Source organism: Oncorhynchus kisutch, linkage group LG7 (assembly GCF_002021735.2).
Source record: "Oncorhynchus kisutch isolate 150728-3 linkage group LG7, Okis_V2, whole genome shotgun sequence".
NCBI lineage: Eukaryota > Metazoa > Chordata > Actinopteri > Salmoniformes > Salmonidae > Oncorhynchus > Oncorhynchus kisutch.
In genome coordinates, this window is record NC_034180.2 from 32289339 (window position 1) to 32312683 (window position 23345).

The 23345-nt window shown below is 42.2% G+C and overlaps 1 protein-coding gene across 1 annotated transcript in view; it reads left to right on the forward strand.

Moving 5' to 3' along the window:
• Nucleotides 1-23345, forward strand: part of LOC109894479 (E3 ubiquitin-protein ligase pellino homolog 2) — a 44474-nt gene that overhangs the window by 6104 nt on the left and 15025 nt on the right. Inside the window, exon 2 of the mRNA XM_020488001.2 lies at nucleotides 15643-15772. Within this exon, the coding sequence (XP_020343590.1) occupies nucleotides 15643-15772 (130 nt within the window). The remainder of the gene's footprint in view (nucleotides 1-15642; nucleotides 15773-23345) is intronic.

A 23345-nucleotide genomic window follows, 5' to 3' on the forward strand; every position in this document is an offset into this window, starting at 1 on the left:
GATGAACCTGATCCTAACCTAACTGCCCTTGAATATAAAACAAAGTAATCTGCTGCATCTCCTGACTCTGGCCAGTTGGTGAAGCTGACCAGCTTGGTGGCACACAGGACCCGTAACACTGGCGTCCTGGAACCTGTCACTCATACTCTCGACTAGCCCGTCAAGCGTTTTGTCTTGTGAGGTGACGAGGGTCTTGCTGTCACCTCTGTTCAGCGAAATTCCCTCATCTGTTGGCCATTGTGGCCTTCATGGGCCCATCTCTGATGATAAAAGGCTCATTTTACCATCCTTTCAGAATTTTCCTTTATGACACACTCACTCACTCTCTCCCTCTCTTATTGATGTCATCCTTTCTCTTAATTCTTTTAAGTTAAGTATTTCTTATTGCAGCTTAAATAAACATACCTAGTTTTGTAGTTTTTAAGTACAGCCTGTGTTGAGGAGCTTCTGCTATGGTGATGGTGGCCCTCTGCAGACAGGTTGCTCAGGTGTGTTAGTGTGTCATGCAGGAAGCCACAGAAACGGATAACAGCATCCTCCCTCGCAGTACTGGAGTATTTCCTGGCCTTGGCCTGCTGGACACCTCTGACATTTTGGGCATCAGCAGATTGAATCTGAAATACATAAAGAACAGACCTACAAGTAGACTATTAATTGCTGTCCAAAAAATCTATTAGATATGACACTTTATCAGTGCATAAAGCATTGAAACATGATGTTACCCATTTGTAACCGTGTTTGTTATTTACTGGACATTACGTATTGATGATGACTTTTAGAGTACGTAGCATGGCAATCTAGAATAACTACCTGTTCCAGGTGCTGGACATGCCCCTGGTAACCTTGCAGGAAGTGGTCCAGTGCACATAATGGGTGTCCTACCCATCGGGTCCCGACAATTCTGGTGGGCACCAGTGGTGTGCGCCCTGGAAGCTGTTTACCCTGTTCAGTGGACTGGTGTGGTAGAAGTTGTAGAGCCCACTGAAGAGGTCTTCTACTTCCTGAAACATCACGTTGGACCAGATGGCATCAGAGAAGGTCAGTTCAAGGCGGTGTGCCATACAGCGGATGCTGATGATGTAGGCCCTGCCCCCCTTCAGCTGGCTGACCACACCATTCTTGGCTCCGGTCATAACAGTAACTCCATCTGTTCCCAGAGCGACCAACTTGCTCCCCCACTCATCACACTCCCACTCCCTAAAATTGCATCCAAAATAGATCATCCTTTTCAAGATTGATATAGGCATATACTGTACCAGTCAAAAGTTTGGACACACCTCCTCATTTCAGGGTTTTTCTTTCTTTCTTTTTTTACTGTTTTCTGCATTGTAGAATATTAGTGAAGACATCAAAACTATGAAATTACACACATGGAGTCATGTAGTAACCAAAAAAGTGTTAAATAAATTAAAATATATTTGAGATTCTTCAAAGTAGCCACCCTTTGATGACAGCTTTGCACACTGTTGGCATTCTCTCAACCAGCTTCATGAGGTAGTCATTTGGAATGCATTTCAAATAACAGGTGTGCCTTTTTAAAAGTTAATTTGTGGAATATCTTTCGTTAATGAGTTTGAGCCAGTCAGTTGTGTTGTGACAAGGTATGGGTGGTATACAGAAGATAGCCCTGTTTGGTAAAATACCAAGTCCATGTTATGGCAAGAACAGCTCAAATAAGGAAAGAGAAATGACGGTCCATTACTTTAAGACATGAAGGTCAGACATTTCAAGAACTTTGAACGTTTCTTCAAGTGCAGTCGCAAAAAGGATCAAGCGTTATGATGAAACTGGCTCTTGTGAGGACTGGCACAGGAAAGGAACACCGAGATACCTTTGCTGCAGAGGATAAGTTCATTAGAGTTACCAGCCTCAGAAATTGCAGCCCAAATAAATACTTCAGAGTCTGCATTTCTTATACCAATAGACCATTCGACGAGGGATGCAAGCTCTTGTTTGCTGAATGTTAAATATAGCAGCCAATAGAACTCACGGGAAGTTTGAAAGAATTGCGAATATGGCGGTAGGATATAGCAGTTATTTATTCAGACCATATCCATTCAATCTTAGTGAAGAGAGACTGCTTTCACTTATATAATTCTAGACCAACTATATTATATTAAGCATGTCATTAGAATGATGAAGATGAGGACAACTTATTTCATTTAACTGTTGTGAGAAAGAGGTGGTAGGCTATAACAACATTAGGGGAAATATTATGAAAGGTATGAGTCAGCCTACTACTAATTATAGAAATAGGCCCTATTATATTTCAAAATGTAAAATCAAATTCGCTAGCCTATACTTGTGCTGCACCAGATTTGCATGTTCTCTCCCAACTTCATCATAATTTGAAGGAGGTGTGTAAATCCAGTCTATATAATAGTAATGTCATTCCCACTAAAAAAGATTACCCTACTGGAACTTTTTTAATTGATTTACCCAAGAGGGCATATAGCTAGCTACATCTATGGGCTTTAATGTTGTTTTTTCATGCATTATGTGCAGTAGCCTATATCATATGTATTGGATAATGACACAATCATTTAGTATTTTTTGGACTTGTGTGCATAAAATGTATTTTAATGTAGGGCTTCCAAAATGTATTTAATATATGGCTCATCAGGTTTGAAATATATTTCAAATCCAGACACAGGCCTATTTTCTATGCTATTTAGTTACACTTACGGTTTTGGGCGGAAATACTGGGTTAACTGGGAGAGAAGTGATTTGTTCTCGGGATAAAACATCTGTAAAATACTGGGAAAATATTCAACCATAGTGCCAACTATTGATGACAAAGTTAGGATCAGCGGAAAGAAATCACACAAAAATAGCACAATTGGTCAGGAGCCCGTAAAACGGCGGCCATCCCCTCTAGCGCAATTATTTTATGGCAAAAGGCTGTGGGGCATTAGTCATGTAAACACCTCACTCTGCTTATCTTAATTGCCTTAAAGTCATAATCGGGTAAAAAAAAACACCTGGTTTTCTGAGCAATCTTTTGAATTATTAGGACATGTAACAGCAAATGCATCCAACAAATGTAGAGTCACACGCTATGTAGTCAGTCGTTGTGTGCTAAGAATATAGGTCCAAATACTAAACTTTTGACTGCTTTAATACACATACGTGAATTTGTCCCAATACCATTGGTCCCCTAAAATGGCAGGACAATGTACAATAAGTGCTATCATTTCTAAACTGTTCCCCCGATATAGATGAAAAGCTTTAATTTGAACGTATGACAGTCAAGACTTTAACCTCCATAGTCATTGTATAATTTCAATGCCAAAACCAACAAAAAAAAGTCACTTTGGCAATACTTTTGGCGCTTACTTTTTAAATGAGCATACAAGTATGTTTAATTTGATTAAAGCAGTCCTACATGACTGTTTGAAGTGCTGTGCCATACCTTTAGCTCTGTGATGCAGCAGAGCTGGCACGCTGAAGATAAAGTAGCGGTAGATGTCTCTGGAGGTGTCATGACTACGCTCTAGCTGTTCTCCAGACAGTGTTAACACTGGAATGTGTCCCAGGCACTGTTGGTGGCCACGTCACCTCCCTCAGAACCAATGAAGATCTCCAGGTTCTTAGTGGGGTATCAGCACAATCTATAGAGGACAGAAGATGTAATTAGTGGGGAGGACTAACAGAGTCGATGAGTGTGTATGGGGACTGCATCACTGAGTGCAGAGTAGAGGGGCAAGCTCAGACAAACGGTGTAGTCTATACCTGCCTTAACACTGATCTGTGTTCTTAGGCAAAATTGTGAGTGAGCCCACTCCCTTGGCTGAGAAGCAACCCCACACATGAATGGTCTGCTTTACTGTTGGCATGACACAGGACTGATGGTAGCGCTCACCTTGTCTTCTCCGGACAACCTTTTGCCAGATGCCCCAAACAATCAGAAAGGGGATTCATCAGAGAAAATGACTTTACCCCAGTCCTCAGCAGTCCAATCCCTGTACCTTTTGCAGAATATCAGTCTGTCCCTGATGTTTTTCCTGGAGAGATTTGGCTTCTTTGCTGCCCTTCTTGACACCGTGCCATCCTCCAAAAGTCTTCGCCTCACTGTGCGTGCAGATGCACTCACGCCTGCCTGCTGCCATTCCTGAGCAAGCTCTGTACTGGTGGTGCCCCGATCCCGCAGCTGAATCGACTTTAGGAGACGGTCCTGGCGCTTGCTGGACTTTCTTGGGCGCCCTTAAGCCTTCTTCACAACAATTGAACCGCTCTATCTTGAAGTTCTTGATGATCCGATGAATGGTTGATTTAGGTGCTATCTTACTGGCAGCAATATCCTTGCCTGTGAAGCCCTTTTTGTGCAATGCAATGGTGATGGCACGTGTTTCCTTGCAGGTAACCATGGGTGACAGAGGAAGAACAATGATTCCAAGCACCACCCTCCTTTTGAAACTTCCAGTCTATTATTCGAACTCAATCAGCATGAGAGTGATCGCCAGCCTTGTCCTCGTCAACACTCACACCTGTGTTAACGAGAGAATCACTGACATGATGTCAGCTGGTCCTTTTGTGGCAGGGCTGAAATGTAGTGGACATGTTTTTGGGGGATTCAGTTAATTTGCATGGCAAGGAGGGACTTTGCAATTCATCTGATCACTCTTCATAACATTCTGGAGTATATGCAAATTGCCATCATACAAACTGAGACAGCAGACTTTGAAAATTAATATTTGTGTCATTCTCAACTTTTGGCCACGACTACACAACGTGTGTCATACACACGCGCTTGCATATACAAACCCACTACTCACTTGCTCATATTCAACAAACGTATAGAGAGTTAGAGACTAGGTGTGTCTTTATCGTGATCCAGGATGGAGGAATATTATTTGGTTGTCGTCATCTGGCATGGTGATGGCACAGTGGCTGTTTGTTGGTCACACTGCGACACATCACTGTCACCACCTTCAACTGGTTTGGTAACTACGCCAACACAATGGGTACGTAGGCATTGGAGTTTGATACCCCTGGTCAGGATTCCACCGAGGAAGGTGGAGGGCTACATATGCGTGTGCCGAGTTCTGTAAGGCACATGATAAGTTGGAACATTCATGACCCCAAAAGCCTTACAAGAAAGTTGCGTCAAGGTCAAAGGTGACTCACCTGTCAACTTGGCGTCCTCTGCCTCGTAGTGGTCCAGGGCGGTGCAGTAAAAGCCGGACTCCACCTTGTCAGACGTATGTTCTCTACACACACACTGACCTGTCTCGTGAGGGCGAGAGTAAAAACAGTCAGGAAATGGCATAGGACAGAGTTGAGATGTTGCATTCAAGGTGTAACAGTTGATTTTTAAAGACTGTTGGTGTATCAAAAGAAGCAACTAAGGATAATAATTTAGCTAAATAAGTGATAACGTACTGAGTCGAGCTGTATCCGATCACGCCACTCGTCAGTCAGTAGGGCCCAGTATTGAACAGCCTGCTGTCATTTCATGCCCAACCCTCGTTGCGGAGAGCTATCCAATTACATAAGGTATTGTACAAATTCTATTTAGAACCGTCCTCTGTATAGAACAATATTTCTAATCAAATAGAAAGCAGTTGGTGAAAGTCAATAACATGTCATCCTCTCAATGTGACAAATGTCCTAATAACAATGCCTTCGTACAGCGTCAATGCAATTACAGGAACACTCAGTACCACTAATGATTAAGTTATTGAGGTGATTTGATCGAAGTCATTGTTACCTGCAGGAAGACCCAGTGCGCTGTGTATAGAGAGCCTAGGTACTCGGAACAGAGTGGATCCTGTATCTGCTATCTCTGTCAGCTAAGGACAGAACAACTTCCCCACCACATAGTAAAAGTGGGCCTGTATGAAGAGATGGAATGGAGAAAGAGAAGATGGTTAGAGGTCATTATCTTTTATTGTAACTGCACAAAACTGCCAGAGTAAAAGTAATAACATCTGCATTTCACATAGACCATCTCAAAGTGTGCAGTTAGCAGCTTACAATATTGCCCATGTACACTGAACCAAAATAAAAACAAGATGTATTGGTGCACAAATGTGTCTATCCCTGTGAGCATTTCTCCTTTGCCAAATAATTCATCCACCTGACAGGTGTGGCATATCAAGAGGCTGATTAAACAGCATGATCATTACACAGATGCACCTTGTGCTGGGGGACAAAAGGCTGTGCAGTTTTATCACAACACAATGCCACAAGTTGAGGGAGCATGCAATTGGCGTGCCACCAGGGCTCTTGCCAGAGACTTGAATGTTAATTTCTCTACCATTAGCCGCCTCAACGTCATTTTAGAGAATTTGGCAGTACATCCAACCGGCCTCGCAACCACAGACCACGTGTAACCATGCCAGCCCAGGACCTCCACATCAGGCTTCGTCCCCTGCGGGATCGTCTGAGACCAGCCACCTGGACAGTTGATGAAAGAATTTCTGCACAAACTGTCAAACCGTCTCAGGGAAGCTAATCAGCGTGCTCTTTGTCCTCACCAGGGTCTTGACCTGACTGCAGTTCGGTGTTGTAACCGACTTCGGTGGGCAAATGTATTTTTATTTTACCAAGTCAGTTAAGAACAAATTCTTATTTTCAATGACGGCCTAGGAACAGTGGGTTAACTGCCTGTTCAGGGGCAGAACGACAGATTTGTACCTTGTCAGCTCGGGGGTTTGAACTTGCAACCTTCCGGTTACTAGTCCAACGCTCTAACCACTAGGCTACCCTGCACACCTTTGATGGCCACTGGCATGCTGGAGAAGTGTGCTCTTCTCAGACGAATCCCGATTTGGCAGTCTCGTCCAGTTTATAGTTCTTTATGATAGCCACATTAGCATTGACCTTTTGGAGTGTAATTACAGACTTAGCTAGCTATGTGCTTAAATGTTAGCTACGCTAACCTAGCTTGCCTAATCAATAGCCTGCTTTAATAAAAGAAGACCAACTTACTACCAATTTTAATATTGAAATCATAGTTGGTTGGTTAGGTTCTCTACTGAAAAACTATACCTTTTTATCGTCTGCCATTGTCCCTACATCACCACCATTGCCTTTCACTATCAAAATACGATTTCCTTTAAATAACTCAGCCACAGTCAATTGGCTGCATCCAAAAAATGTATTAAAACAAAAACGTTTTGGTCTTAATTTAAAATCATGGTTGGGCATAAGGTTAGTTATAAAATCTGATTTTAAGAGAACATGTCGAAATAGGTGTGGTTTAGCCATAATAATTAAGAATTTGAAGCGGTGTTAACTAGTGACTACCATGTTCATTGTCTGGAATTTTCCCCTGTAACCCTTCGATCATACGACAGCGTTCTTGCGCGAAATAGTACGCAGCATCACCTGGATATGTATGCAACAAAAGTTCAAAATTCACCTTCTGATACCATTTCTGTCAAGCCGTCTACGCATACAGTTTGACTCTATGTTCGATAAATCCAACATATGCACCACACTGCAACTGCCTCTGCAACGCAATGCTGCAAGGCAAACGCAGGGTTTCATTGGAAATGAATGTAATTCTGGTGTACCAAAATGCAATGACACTGTCGGGGATCTAAGCATAATAATACAACTATTGCAGTTGCAAGAGCAAGAATTTATTTTTTGTGAGAAGAGAAATCCATTTGGGGATGTTATGTTTGCGCAACCATCCTCTGCTCATTTGACCACATTCCGCGTGCGCTCACGGGACCCATCCTCTGTGCGCTAGTCTGTTTGCTTCCTCACTGATGTTTTAATCTTTCTCAACAGTGTCACCTCATGCTCAATGGGCTTTAGAAGCTGATTTGACCCCATACCTGGCAATACAATGTCACATTAATCTTAATCTATGTTGAAGAATACCCATCACAAAGAGCAAATCTGAACACTGATTTTTGCAGGTTTCACAAAAAGAGATGTCCCACAGATTTGAACGTTCTTAGCATGGCACTTGCTTTACATTTGGGCTGTATAATGCCTAAATATTTTTAGACATGGGTAACAACTGCCACATTGTTTTCAAATGATTTGTGTATTTTAAGGACCACATTATTGACATTTAGTGAAAACAGATTGGTTTACTGCGGTTTTGTAGAATTCTCACAGCATCCATTGTTTGCCAGGTGAACTGACTGACTACTCACATAATGAAAGTTATAAAGTATGTTCTCTCTAATTTTTAGATATAAATGCCATTTAGGGAATTTAAAACTCCTTAATTCAATAAACATCTCCCATTGACCCATTTTAGGAAAATCCAAAACCTCAGTAGACATGTTTCTAACATTTTACGCAATTGCATGCTATACAGTAAGTAGGCCTTCACTACACAGCTTTTGTTGAAATTCCCATGTAGGTATGTGCCATAGATGTGATGTGTCTGTGTCCACGTATTAGCTCCCATAACACTGGTGGTGTATTAATACCCCCCATGGGGCTAAGAAAAGCACTTTAATCTGAATTGTTCTTAGTGATGCGTTTCCGAGCCTGTTTTGGTGGGACATTGATTATTAATGCTCTGTCTTTACCATTGTAGATGTTACTTTCATTCAGCAGTGCTTCGTAGCTATCCTCCTTGGGCAACATTTCATTGTGCTTCAGGCACAACCACCTAGACTTTTTGTCAACAACAACAAAAAATCCGGAAGAAAAGTGTGGCCTTGCAGTGCTTTCATTGTAAGGTGTTATTAAACATTTATGGAGAGAGAACGAAATAATACATCAGTCATTTCTCTGGTGTTTGGTGCTTTGTGAATTTCATGTATAGAGCATCTGTTAAAAGCATTTTGCATTTCAAATCTATATGTGTGGCCTGTGTCCCCTGCACTCAGGGTTCTACACTAACCTTTTCTACTGGCGGCACTGGTGCTACCAACCTTTTCAGTTGGTGGCACCAGCACATGATTAGGTCGCACAATCTTTTAAATAAATATAATAATTGATCATGATCTGGCCTCTGTCCCATAATGTTCCTTCATTCCATATAGAACCAAGCTAGCCACATGTTTAAATTAACATGCATTTGTGTTTTTTTATTAGGATAGATTTACTGTAACAGCAAAGAAAAGATACTTAAAATAATGTGCAAAATATATTTATTACGGATGTCAAAGTTACATGTGTATTTTTTTCTTTTTTTATGCAAAGTCCTCTAGAGCAGGGGTGGGGGCCACAAAACATCGGAACTCGTGAGGGGCAGCAGTGACTCTTCGGTCTGCGTACCCACATCTCCCACAGGGCGGCGCGCAATTGGCCCAGCGTCATTGGGGTCGGCTGCGGTAGGCTGTCAATGTAAATAAGAATTTGTTCTTAACTGACTTGCCTAGTTTAATAAAATAAAAAATGTAACCACATCAGGGGACCATTTTGAGGTCTGGGAAATATCTGAGAAATGTAGATTTTTTGTTGTTAGCCTTTAATTCAGGTAGGGAGGCTTCCGGGTTGGATGGCGCTGTGTTAAGAAGCAGTGCGGCTTGGTTGGGTTGTGTATCGTAGGACGCATGACTTTCAGCCTTCGTCTCTCCCGTGCCCATACGGGAGTTGTAGCTTTGAGACAAGATAGTAGCTACTAAAACAATTGGATACCACGAAAAAGGGGTCAAATTAATTAACAAAAAAACCAGTGCAAGTTAGCTAACATTAGCTGGCTGGCTCGCTAGTTAACGTTACGTGTATGATCTGTGTAGTAATATTTGCATCTGAGCCATTTGCATTGCTAGTTATAGCCTAATGTTTGCTATCTAACATTGAACCTAGCTAGTTGGTTAGCTTTAGCTGCCTGTAGATTCATGCAAGGTGGTAACGTTATGAGTTGGGGTTTTGGTTAATTATTTAGCTACATGTCAAAAAAAGACTCCACTATGCAAGTAACCAGTTTACTGGTTATCCTGTCCATGTGACAAATTCACTTTTAGATTTGATTTTATATAGTGTGTGTTTACCAGAGACTGTAATAAGAAGAACTACATGATCTGCACCAAAGTCAAATTAGGGTATAACATTAGGCCAACAAGACAGTGTCCAAGTTATACAATTCTCTGGTAGAATGAATGCCCTGCTTTTATTTTGTCACACTCACAACCGTAAGCTATTTTCTGTCATTAGCTCGCCATTATCTTGTTGCGAGTTTATTGTCCTGTAATAATGAATACAATTTAGCTAAAGTTAAGGTGTTATCAGCTATAAGATGTATTAATAATTTTTTTATTTACCTAAACAAGTCAGTTAAGAACAAATTCTTATTTACAATGACGGCCCACCCCGACCAAACCCGGATGACGCTGGGCCAATTGTGCACTGCCCTATGGGACACCAAATCATGGCCGGTTGTGATACAGCCTGGAATCCAACCAGGGTCTGTTGTGATGCCTTAGGCACTGTGATGTAGTGCCTTAGATTGCTGCGCAACTTGGGAGCCCTGAACTGGCTCGCTAGCTAACAAGCTAGAAACAAATTCTTTTTTTTTTTTTTGCTTTTGGCCTGGTTTGCTAGATTGACATGTACTAAATTCGTGTTCAAGTACACCAGTTATGTTATTTTGGACCATCAGGCTGATGCCATGCAGCCTGTTTTTGTTTATACTTTTTCAAAACGATAGCCACAAGTTTGATGTCGGACGCCCCCCAAAAAATGAATGATGTCACTGCGACAACTGTATACAGACATGTCGAATAACATAGTATAAACTAGCTTTTAGTCTAAATCTTTGGTTGTACTCACTGTTTAGGACATGGCCTCGCATGTGAATCCTTAAAGAGATGGGTGGGGCTAAAGCTTAAGATGGTGTAAACAATGCTGAATGGGTGTAGACCAAGAAGAGCTTTCCAGTAGGTGTACCAAAACATTCAAGGGCCATTTTCTCAAAAGTGGGGTTACAAGTTTATCAACTTTCAAAGCAGAATTACTTTCCCATTGTTCTTCAACTGCACTGTATGATAAACAATTTTCTAGCTCTGAGTCTCTACTTTATTCCAAAGTAAAAAATTAAAAACACAATTTCAAATGTTGATACACAAGATTGAGCCGTTCAGCCACATGTGGAATAAGTCGAGGTATGAATATTTTCTGAAGGCACTATTAGCGCAGTAGAACTTCTAAATCGGCTACCATAACTTAAATGACTTTTCAAGGACCAAAGAGCCAAAAGAAAATGTCTGATTTTCAAGGTATACTGTTCCATTATGACTGAATTGCACATCACAAATACTTAACCAAGACTTTAAACTTATTAAATATGTGGTTTGCATACCCATTCTTGCCTTAGAATTTAATGGTAGTTATAACTTGGAACATCTTTCCTACCCTTACCGCTGTCGCTCTTCGCTCCTCGTAACAACCGGCTTTTTGAGAGCTATGCGTTCTCTCTGCCTGACAGTTTGTCTGTAGGCTATATCTGTGCAGAGAGCATGTGATAAATAAGCATCCATTGTTTAATCGTTTTTTAAAATCAATTATATAGCCTAGATTAAAAATAGCATTATTACAATATTTGTTTCTCTGCCCACTGACTGGGATGATTGACTGGCCCGGAGGGTTTCCGAAACCTCCCTCCATAAAGGCAAGTTCTGACACGCGTACACACGGGCATTTCCGTGCTGCTGTTGCTTCTTTATTTTTGGCCAATTGCAATTAAATTAAATTGTCATGATAATAAAATAATTATAACGTGACCAGGTCCATTGTTTTCACTGGCACCCTTGCGACCAATTAAAAATGTATGTCTCACTGCCAAGTCAAACGGTCGCAAGTGTGACTGTTTTGATCGTGGTATCGAATCCTGCCCGCACCCCCCATACACATACACATTTTCAGTCAGTGTGGTGTTGTAGGGATAAGACGCCTGCCATTTTTTTTTTTAATACAATAATTTGTGGGCTTATCCTTTCTGTTATAGTCTAGATTTTGATCCAAAGTTACATCTTCATGACATGTAATTTGAATGGAGAGCATAGTCTTATTTGAATTCCAATTCTCACCCTGGTTTGTCTTAACCCAGTGGTATTTGCATGGCCACTTCCCAGCTTTGGCTGGCAGCACTGGCACTGGGCAGTGAGTGGGCAGGCTGGGTGAGTGGGTTTAGGAAATGAAAGGGGGGATTGATCAGGATACAGCCTCTGCCTCTCCACAGTCCTCTTTGTCCATTCATTGTGCTTGTGGGATTGAACCTATTGATTGTGCAAGTCTCCCCTGAAGAACGATTCTGTGAGGGAAGATTGTATTTGATGGGGACATCTCCGGGTAGGTGGAGCACAGACCTCCAAACACCAAGACTGGAGTATGGTGACTAACTGTAGATAACATTGCTGAGGATTACATTATAGATGAAGAATCGGAAATGCTGCTATTGTCACATTTTGGACTGGTTCTGAAGACCTTAACCTAGAGCTGGGCAATATCTCAATTTATTTTATGTTTTCTCTTTGTTGTACAATTTTTTTAAAGGTCAAAATCACTCAATTTCAAACGGTCAGCAATGAATTCAGGGTTGTGAAATTATACAGGCTAGTTTATAAGCCTTCCACAACCATGATACCAGCTAATAATTACATTATTTTATCAAAATAGTTTAGCCTGCTTTTTTGATCTGGCTTTCAAATCTGTCTTTTGAAAATGCAATGTTTAGTTCCAAATTTAACCAGAGCCTTGCATAATGCACATTCACTAATAATGTCTAACTTCTTGTAGCAGGCCTTGGGCTGTAGGAAATGTTTATGAGACCGGTGTTCAATCACACAAGCCCACGTGCGAGTGAGTAGCCAGCTAATCTTTTTAAGTTTCAAGTTTAGCCAACTTGGATCTATTTGCTAGCTAACAAGGCAGAACAGTTGAATTGTTATAGGGGGAACGTTTAAAAAAAAATGTGCAACTTCATATTCATCTCCAGCACCACCCCTACATCAACATGACATAGAAAATCACCAATGTTTGATTGATGACATCATTGGAAACACACAGAGAAATGTAAGTGTTTCCAATGTCATCATCAACCAATTAGTAGGCAATGCCTACTCACAAATGGTCAACATCACACAATGATTGTCATTGGAAACACTTATCTTTTTTTTTTTTTTTACTACAAAACATAGAAATGCATAATTTTCACATATGTTGGGGTGGTGCTGGAGATTAATGAAGTTGAACATTTAAATGTCAGTTTATGAACAGTTTTCTGTGTCTCCAACTTTTTGAATAGCATCGTTAGCCTGTCCACTTTTGTTTAGATGTTGAAATCAAGTGACCTACCTAATTTCTCTCCAATTCCCAAAATAATTGTTTTATGCTTATTGCACATTTATAAAGACTAGACAGCTAGTATAAGTCTTTGGCTAAAATGCTGCTATTGGTACTTGGTACTGAAATGCCGCGTGCAACAAACTGAACATTCATTTCCCAGAATCAATGTTCATTGATACTCTCGTTTTAGTAGTGTCTGTTCTGTGTACATTTTGAGTAGTTGAGACATAAAAGGGTATGGTTAGAAAGGTGAACTTCTCTATTACAGTAAAATGGGTTTCTGTGGACCAAACCTGAAATGCACATAGCGAGTTGAAACCACTTGTTAGAGAGGATCCCTCATTTTTGTTGTGAGTGGCAGGTGGAGCGGCTTGGGGGGGTGTGTGTGTAAACTATAGGGGAAGAGTCGAAGCATGAGTTTTCACTCGCTAAAATCTATCCAAAATAAGCCCCATGCGTTTCTATGGGCTCATTTTGGACCTAAGCTTGCCATTGGGACAATGACTCCCATTGTTAGGGTGTAGACATGAGCATCTTGCAATTATATACAGATCTCTGGTGTAAATGGGAAGGTGCACACAGCACAGAAAGAGACAACCAAAAAGACATGACAACAATCTACCATTAAAAAAATGTGATTCTTGCAATACAGGCATCTGGAATGTCACACAAAAATATAAAAACATATTGCCCTACCTTAAGCCCCTCTGACCCATAATAACCCACTGTGCCATCCTCACATGACCCTAGAAGCAGTCATGGGGTCATAGCCAGGGCTATCGCTTTAACAAATGTCTCATACTACGTTAACGCTGTGCTATCACTAAGTCGATGACTAGGGGACTGCAGGTGGCTCTTTCTTGTGTATGGTGGCAGGGCTGGAGTACAGGTGATGCTCAGAGCCTCCATTCCAATCCCTTCTAAGAATCAAGAGGCTAAAAATGCCCACTCTGGCCCAGGTCAAAAGGCAAAGAGATTACAATAAACTAGAGCACAGATTTAAAAGGCTGTCCTGGCTAATGCAATGATGAAGAGGCCTCCAGGTGACATTGCACACTTCACTTCCTGTCCTTAATGATGGATAATGGATTGGCATTTATGTCCAGTCTTCCTATCCAACGCCAAATGGCTTCACTGGAATGGTAGAGATGTAATGGCCCAGTGTCATCAAGCTAGAGAGATTTCATTGACTGTTACCACTGACAATAACAGCTGTGAAGGGGTGGTTGCTGAAGGCTAACAGAAGAGTGGAATTGATCCTGCTTTATTGTGGACTAATCGCAGCGGTCATGACCTGTTTTCATATCATATTGATCGCACTCGTGTGCAGTCAGTCAGCGATGGCAGAGCTACAATATTCCCCTGTGAGTGGGTTGTGTCTAGCAGACCAGCTCTCAACCCTGTTCTGACTGAGACCATGTGTTTTCCAGGCTGCCTGGCTGTGGGGACAGGTGGCCAGGGGAGGGAGGAGGAGGATGAGTATGGGGAGGCGGTGGTAGTCGTTGCAGTAACGAGGGCTTTGGGGATTACAGTGTAGTGGTTGGTTGTTTAGCCCAATCGCTAATAAAAGGAAAGGTTGGTGGATTTTTATTCAATTAATATAATTGATTCTGAAATACTGTAATCAGTCAAAATGTCAACCTGAACTCTCTTATTCTGTGGGGGGTGGATGACCGAACAGAAGGCCTGTGTGTTGGATGGGAGGAGAGCATGGGGTTTCCCAGCTGTAGGGGCCAGCTGGTGGATGTAGAGTATTGGTCTGTTCTGGAAGAGGCATCTCCATTCACCAGGCAGACCAGGCCCGTAGTTACAGCCGACTGAGAGACTGGGCATCACAAGGGTGCACCAAGATAGAAATGTTAACCACACACTAAATAGAGAAGTTGTTATGATGAGGCCATTTTGTCCTGTGTATTTTTAATTTGAGTCAGCCAGTTCAGGCTCCAAGTTAGTGTGACTAATGCGGTAGAGGTATTATGCTGCTGACCATCATGTGAGTCAGAGAGCCTCCCCAGTCTGGTCTGGATAGTCCTGTAAAGGAGACCTGACACACATCTTAAACTCTGCTCTTCTACAGACTAGTGCAGAGTAACAGCTGCGGCGTGGCTAGCTAGCTGACAGACGGAGGGGGAGCATTTTAAAGTGCTTTATGTAATAACCCAGCTATAATCCAAGGTGACGCTTAGATAACTAATACAATGAATGTGATCTATGTGGATGAATGAAAGTGGATACAAATGGCCCTGCTCCAAAACCCCTAGGAACACACATTATTATTCATGCATTCACGTACAGACAAGAATATTCTGTAACGTTATTTTTTCAGAGACCTTTTCTCTCTTGGAAGAATATCTTTATCTACCCTTTGGGGGAATGAATGAACTATTCCTGAAATGTTAGAAACTCTCACATTCTTTCTCCCCTTTTTTCTGATAGGTACAATGGCTCCCTCCCAAACGGAGACCGGGGCAGAAGGAAAAGCCGCTTTGCCCTGTACAAGAGAAGCAAAGCCAACGGTGTTAAACCCAGCACCGTCCATATCCTCAACACGCCACAAGCCAGCAAGGTAAACCAGGAACCTGGCCTACTCACATATTCATGCACAAACTAAGTAATTGAAGGGTGAAGATTGAGTTCTCATGAATATGTTATTACCCTTCTTAGCAAATTGGTAGAATGACCAACAATTGACACAACAGTGAGAACCAACACTGAATTTAAGTCATTTGACTTTTTAACACGTTTTTCACGTAGCTAACTTGAAATCCCAGTCAAGAAAATATTGTTGCTCTATTGATGGCTCTGACATATACTACACAAAAGCTGCAGCCAGACCTCCTAGCTTTGCTATGTGTGGTGTCTGCCAGAAAACTGCCAGTCCAGTACAGCATGTCTGTCCTCTTGCATTCCTACATTTGGTATCCTAGCAGTCAGCTAAACAAGCTAGAGTGCCTGCTGCTGACGTCTGCAGTTTTTACAAGCACATGTTTCAAAGCACTTCTCCTTTTTGTTTTTGTGCCTTCTGGCTTAAGGCCCTTCAGTCTGTGTTAGTCTCCCACCCTGTAGCAAGACTGTGTCTGATAGCTCTTCTCACTGGGAGAAAAGGTTTAGGAGCTAGCTGTTAGCTGATAAAGGCTGTGTCATCTCTGACTGCCTGTTCAGTGAACTGTACTGGGCCCTGCTCTCTCTGCTGTTTCACGACACACACCAGTATGTGTAGGTTTATGTAAGAGGTCATGTACAGCCTGTTATATAATGATGGAGCTTTATTAACCCCCCAGCACCTTCACCTCCCCTTCCCTCTGCCACCCTGGTATCAGGGCCTCTATTAAACTTGGTTTAGTGGGGTGAAGTGAGGAGGATGTTGTTGCAGTTGGCTGACCTTCCCATCACAGCTGTACACACAGATGAAAATAGCTGTTCCTTCTTCTTCAGTTTGTCAAACTTCTGCCCTGCTAGAGCTGCCCTGGTCAACTGTATGTGCTGTTATTGTGAAGTGGAAATGACTAGGAGCAACAAGGGCTCAGCTGCGAAATGATAGGGCACACAACACTCAGCAGACTGACTCTGGAAGCAACGTCAGAACAAGAACGGTTTGTCAGGACGCGAGCTTCATGAAATGGGTTTCCATGGCCAAGCAGCCGCACAAAAGCCAAAGATCACCATGCGCAATAGCAATGGTTAACTGGAATGTTGTAAACATCGCCACCATTGGACTCAGTGGAAACGAGTTCTCTGGAGTGATGAATCATGCTTCACCACCTCCCTCAATGCCTAGTGCTAATTGTAAAGTTTGGTGGAGGAGGAATAATGGTCTGGGGCTGTTTTTCATGGTTCGGGCAAGGCCCCTTAGTTCCAGTGAAGGGAAATCTTAATGCTACAGCAGAGATTGTAGACGATTCTGTGCGTCAGACTTTGTGGGAACAGTTTGGGGAAGGCCCCCTCCTGTTTCAGCATGACAATGCCCCCCGTGCACAGAGCGAGATTCATACAAAAATGGTTTGTCGAGATGGCACAGAGTCCTGACCTCAACCCTATTTGAACACCTTTGGGAAGAATTGGAACGCCAACTGCGAGCCAGGCCTAATTGCCCAACATCAGGGCCCGACCCCACTAATGCTCATGTGGCTGAATGTTGCAGGGACTTGCTTCCAATGTTCCAACACCTAGTGGAGAGCCTTCCCAGAAGAGTGGAAGCTATTATAGCAGCAAAGGGGACCAACTCCATTTTAATGGCCATGATTTTGGAATGAAATGTTTGACAAGCAGTTGTCCACGTACTGTTGGTCATGTAGTGTATTTGGCTGTTTTCGCAGCATAATATTTAGAAATTGTCCTTTTCGGGGTTAGAATAAATGCTAACTCCTGTTCGTATTAGCTTGTACCATACTGTAGCTAGCCATATACAGTGCATTCAGAAAGTTTTCAGACCCCTTTTACTTTTTCCACATTTTGTTACGTTACAGGTTTATTCTAAAATGCATTTAATTGTTTCTTTCCCCATCAATCTACACACAATACCTCATAATGACAAAGCAAAAAAAAGGGGGGTATGATGCTACAAGCTTGGCACACCTGTATTTGGGGAGTTTCTCCCATTCTTCTCTGCAGATCCTCTTAAGCTCTGTCAGGTTGGATGGGGAGCGTCGCTGCACAGCTATTTTCAGGTCTCTCTAAAGATGTTCGATCGGGTTCAAGTCCGGGCTCTGGCTGGGCCACTCAAGGACATTCAGAGACTTGTCCCGAAGCTACTCTTGTGTTCTCTTGGCTGTGTGCTTAGGGTGGTGCCAGGTTTCCACCAGACATGACATTTGGCATTCAGGACAAAGAGTTAAATCTTGGTTTCATCAGACCAGAGAATCCTTTAGGTGCCTATTGGCAAACTCCAAATGGGCTATCATGTGCTTTGTGTACTGAGGAGTGGCTTCCATCTTGCCACTACCTTAAATGGTGGAGTGCTGCAGAGATGGTTGTTCTTCTGGAAGGTTCTTGCATCTCCACAAAGGAACTCTGGAGCTCTGTCAGAGTGACCATTGAGTTCTTGATCACCTCCCTGACCACGGCCCTTCTCCCCCGATTGCTCAGTTTGGCGTAGTGGCCAGCTCTAGGAACAGTCTTGGTGGTTCCAAACTTCGGTTTAAGTATGATGTATACCACTGTGTTCTTGGGGACCTTGAATGATGCAGACATTTTTTGGTACCCTTCCCCAGATCTGTGCCTCGACACAATCCTGTCTCGGAGCTCTATGGACAATTCCTTCGACCTCATGGCTTGGTGTTTGCTCTGACATGCACTGTTAACTGTGGGACCTTTATGTAGACAGGTGTGCCTTTCTAAATCATGTCCACATGTGGACTCCAATCAAGTTGTAGAAATATCTCAAGGATGATCAATGGGAACAGGATGCACGTGTGCTCATTTTCGGGTCTCATAGCAAAGGGTCTGTATACGTACGTAAATAAGGCATTTCTGTTTTTATTTTGCAAAACATTCAACCTGTTTTCTCTTTGTCATTATGGGGTATTTTGTGTAGATTGGGGGGGGGAAACGATTGAATGCATTTTAGAATAAGGCTGTAACGTAACAATGTGGACAAAGTCAAGGGGTCTGAATACTTTACGAATGCACTATAGAAATCGATGGTGTTACTTGAAGCCTAGTTTTAAGTGTAATGCAGTTGATTGGGGACTGACATTGGTTTGACATCAATACAAGCATTATTCTCTTATTACCCCCAAGAGGGTATGAAATGCACATAAATATAGGCACATTTTGTTGGTAGGCAATAAGGAGATTTTGAATCTTGCCCGCATGGGGGATGCGTCAGTGGTGTTGCCATGGCATTCCCATTGTTTTGATTGAATCGATTCATCTCTTTACCGCATCTATACCTAACGTCGTTGAGCCAGCACTGAGGGTTCTATTTGAAAGTAGAGATGTGAGATATCAATTGAGAGGGTAACTGTTACATGTGGATTTCCAAGTGTGTACTTGTCCACCGATGCTTTCTTGCTCAGCAGGAATGTGTTCTCTCACTCTCAGACACTACACCAAATCTCCCTCCTCACACTCTGTAGTAGGTCCATCTGAACACGTTGAGAAAGCGCTCCGACTGAGTAGGGCTCACGTGTCTGTGCACACTCTGGTGCTAATGACCGATAATGAGGAGCTCCCATGATCACTACCAGACTCCTATTCAAATCCTGCCTCTGCTCCCTAATCTGCCCACTTGATCTCAATTACAGGTGTCTGTCTGGGTGTGTTTGTGTTCCTTTGGGTGTTCCCTAACAAATGGTTTAGACCTCGCTCTCTTCAGGTCTCAGTTGGTTGTGTGGGATTTTAGAACTGGGTATGTGGCTATCCAAAGTAGCCAAATGTTGTGTTGAAAATGTGGAATGCTTTACACTTGTGGGAATTGACCTATATGGAACAGATTTCTTACAAAATAAATATGAAAAGTACATGCATAAGCATGTTAGCAATTGAAAGGGAACAGTTTGGAGATAATAGGAAAAATGATTAGACCTAAGTTTAGGACACAACAGTTCACCTAACACAACACTGAATAAACTGTTGCTTTTTATGTGCATTTTTTAAATATTTACCGTACTTTTCACCACATTTGTTGATAATGACATTTTGAAAATACTCTAGATACATTCAGCAACATGATAATATTCCTCAAATGTGGGTTAGGTGCAACATAACACAACACAAAAAAATAACAAGGGTTTGAGTGAGAGGACTAACTGGTGTCTCCAAGTGGTCGCGCACAGTTCTTAAGTAATTTCAATGCTGTGCCTTTTAGAAACTAGAGCAAGCACACTTGTAGTTGTTTTGTTTGAAACCCAGCCCTGCGTCCCCACCTTTACACAATTACTATTGTTTACGCAATCCAAAAACGGTCCGTTTTATAAATCCAAATCTGGGTCAGGTGACCATAATATGAAAGCTTGTTCGATTGCCAACATGACTAGCTAAGTTATAAAATGTGATCTTATATTGTTAGGCTTTCACAGGGAAATTCTGAGAAACCGACGGTAGTGTTGGTGACCATAAAATGACGTCATGAGTGCATTCCGGTGCATACTCCACTGCGATTTGTTTTCACAATAGACAAACCGGCTCATTCTGTTCAGAACAACCCATGGTATGATACCATGTCATCTTGTAACTAAATCAAACATGGTGATCATAAACATTGACACTATGACACGAGTTTTATGATTCATAAAAAATACATATTTCACCTTTTTTATTTAACCAGGTAAACTAGTTAAGAACAAGTTCTCATTTACAACAGCGACCTGGCTAAGATAAAGCAAAGCAGTGCGACACAAACAACAACACAGTTACACATGGAATAAACAAGCGTACAGTCAATAACACAATAGGGGGAAAGTATATATACAGTGTGTGCAAATGGCGTGAGGAGGTAAGGTAATAAATGGGCCATAATAGCGAAGTAATTACAGTTTAGCAAATTAACACTGGAGTGATAGATGAGCAGATGATGATGGGCTAGTAGAAATACAGGTGTGCAAAAGAGCAGAATTTTAAAAAACAATCTGGGGATGAGGTAGGTAGATTGGGTGGGCTGTTTACAAATGGGCTATGTACAGCTGCAGCGATCGGTTAGCTGATGTTTAAAGTTAGTGAGGGAAATAGAAGTCTCCAGCTTCAGCAATCTTTGCACTTTCATTCCAGTCATTGGCAGCAGAGAACTGGAAGGAAAGGTGGCCAAAGGAAGTGTTGGCTTTGGGGATGACCAGTGATATATACCTGCTGGAGCACGTGCTACGGGTGGGTGTTGTTGTCATGACCAGTGAGCTAAGGCGGAGCTTTACCTAGCATAGACTTATAGATGACCTGGAGCCACTGGGTCTGGCAACTAATATGTAGCGAGGGCCAGCCAGCTAGAGCATACAGGTCACAGTGGTGGGTAGTATATGGGGCTTTGGTGACAAAACGGATGACACTGTGATAGACTGCATCGAGTTTGCTGAGTAGAGTATTGTAAGCTATTTTGTAAATGACATTGCCGAAGTCGTGGATTGATAGGATTGTCAGTTTTACGAGGGTATGTTTGGCGGCATGAGTGAAGGAGGCTTTGTTGAGATTTTGGATTGGAGATGTTTAATATGAGTCTGAAAGGAGAGTTTACAGTCTAGCCAGACACTTAGGTATTTGTAGTTGTCCACATATTCTAAGTCAGAACCGTCCAGAGTAGTGATGCTAGTCGGGCGGGCGGGTGTGGGCAGCGAACGGTTGAAATGCATGCATTTAGTTTTACTAGTGTTTAAGAGCAGTTGGAGGCCACGGAAGGAGTGTTATAGGGCATTGAAGCTCGTTTGGAGGTTAGCTAAGTGTCAAAGAAGGGCCAGATGTGTACAGAATGGTGTCGTCTGCGTCGAGGTGGATCAGGGAATCATCCACAGCAAGGGCGACATCGTTGATATATACCGAGAAAAGAGTCTGAAGAGAATCTTGAAACCTGAAAGTTAACTAGTCCAACGCAATAACGACCTGCCTCTCTCTCGTTGCACTCCACAAGGAGACTGCCTGTTACGCGAATGCAGTAAGCCAAGGTAAGTTGCTAGCTAGCATTAAACTTATCTTATAAAAAACAATCAATCATAATCACTAGTTAACTACACATGGTTGATATTGCTAGATATTATCTAGCGTGTCCTGCTTTGCATATAATCTGACTGAGCATATATGTATCTGACTGAGCGGTGGTAGGCAGAAGCAGACGCGTAAACATTCATTCAAACAGCACTTTCGTGCGTTTTGCCAAGAGCTCTTCATTGTGCGTCAAGCATTGTGCTGTTTATGACTTCAAGCCTATCAACTCCCGAGATGAGGCTGGTGTAACCGAAGTGAAATGGCTAGCTAGTTAGCACGCTAATAGCGTTTCAAATGTGACTCGCTCTGAGCCTTCTAGTAGTTGTTCCCCTTGCTCTGCATGGGTAATGCTGCTTCGAGGGTGGCTGTTGTCGTTGTGTTGCTGGTTCGAGCCCAGGAAGGAGCGAGGAGAGGGACGGAAGCTATACTGTTGCACTGGCAATACTACAGTGCCTATGAGAACATCCAATAGTCAAAGGTTAATGAAATACAAATGGTATAGAGGGAAATAGTCATAATTCCTATAATAACTACAACCTAAAACTTCTTACATGGGAATATTGAAGACTCATGTTAAAAGGAACCACCAGCTTTCATATGTTCTCATGTTCTGAACAAGGAACTGAAACGTTAGCTTTCTTAGATATCACATATTGCACTTTTACTTTCTTCTCCAACACTTTGTTTTTGCATTATTTACTTGAGGCTAAATTGATTTTATTGATGTATTATATTAAGTTAAAATAAGTGTTCTTTCAGTATTGTTGTAATTGTCATTATTACAACAACAAAAAAAAGAAAATAATCGGCCTATTAATCGGTATCGGCTTTTTTGGTCCTCCAATAATTGGTATCGGCGTTGAAAAATCATCGGTCGACCTCTAATAGAGACTACCAGAGGTCCAGACAACAGGCCCTCCAATTTGACACACTGAACTCTGTCTGAGAAGTAGTTGGTGAACCAGGCGAGGCAGTCTTTTGAGAAACCAAGGCTGTTGAGTCTACCGATAAGAATGTGTTGATTGACAGAGTCGAACGCCTTGGCCATGTTGATGAAGACTGCTGCACAGTACTGTCTTTTATCGATGGCGATTATGATATCGTTTAGTACCTTGAGTGTGGCTGAGGTGCACCCGTGACCAGCTCGGACACCGGATTGCACAGCGGAGAAGGTACGGTGGGATTCGAAATGGTCAGTGGTCTGTTTATTAACTTGGCTTTTGAAGACTCTAGAAAGGCAGGGCAGGGTGGATACACAGTGGGGCAAAAAAGTATTTAGTCAGCCACCAATTGTGCAAGTTCTCCCACTTATAAATATGAGAGAGGCCTGTAATTTTCATCATAGGTACACTTCAACTATGACAGACAAAATGAGAAAAAAAATCCAGAAAATCACATTGTAGGATTTTTAATGAATTTATTTGCAAATTATGGTGGGAAAAAAGTATTTGGTCACCTACAAACAAGCAAGATTTCTGGCTCTCACAGACCTGTAACTTCTTCTATAAGAG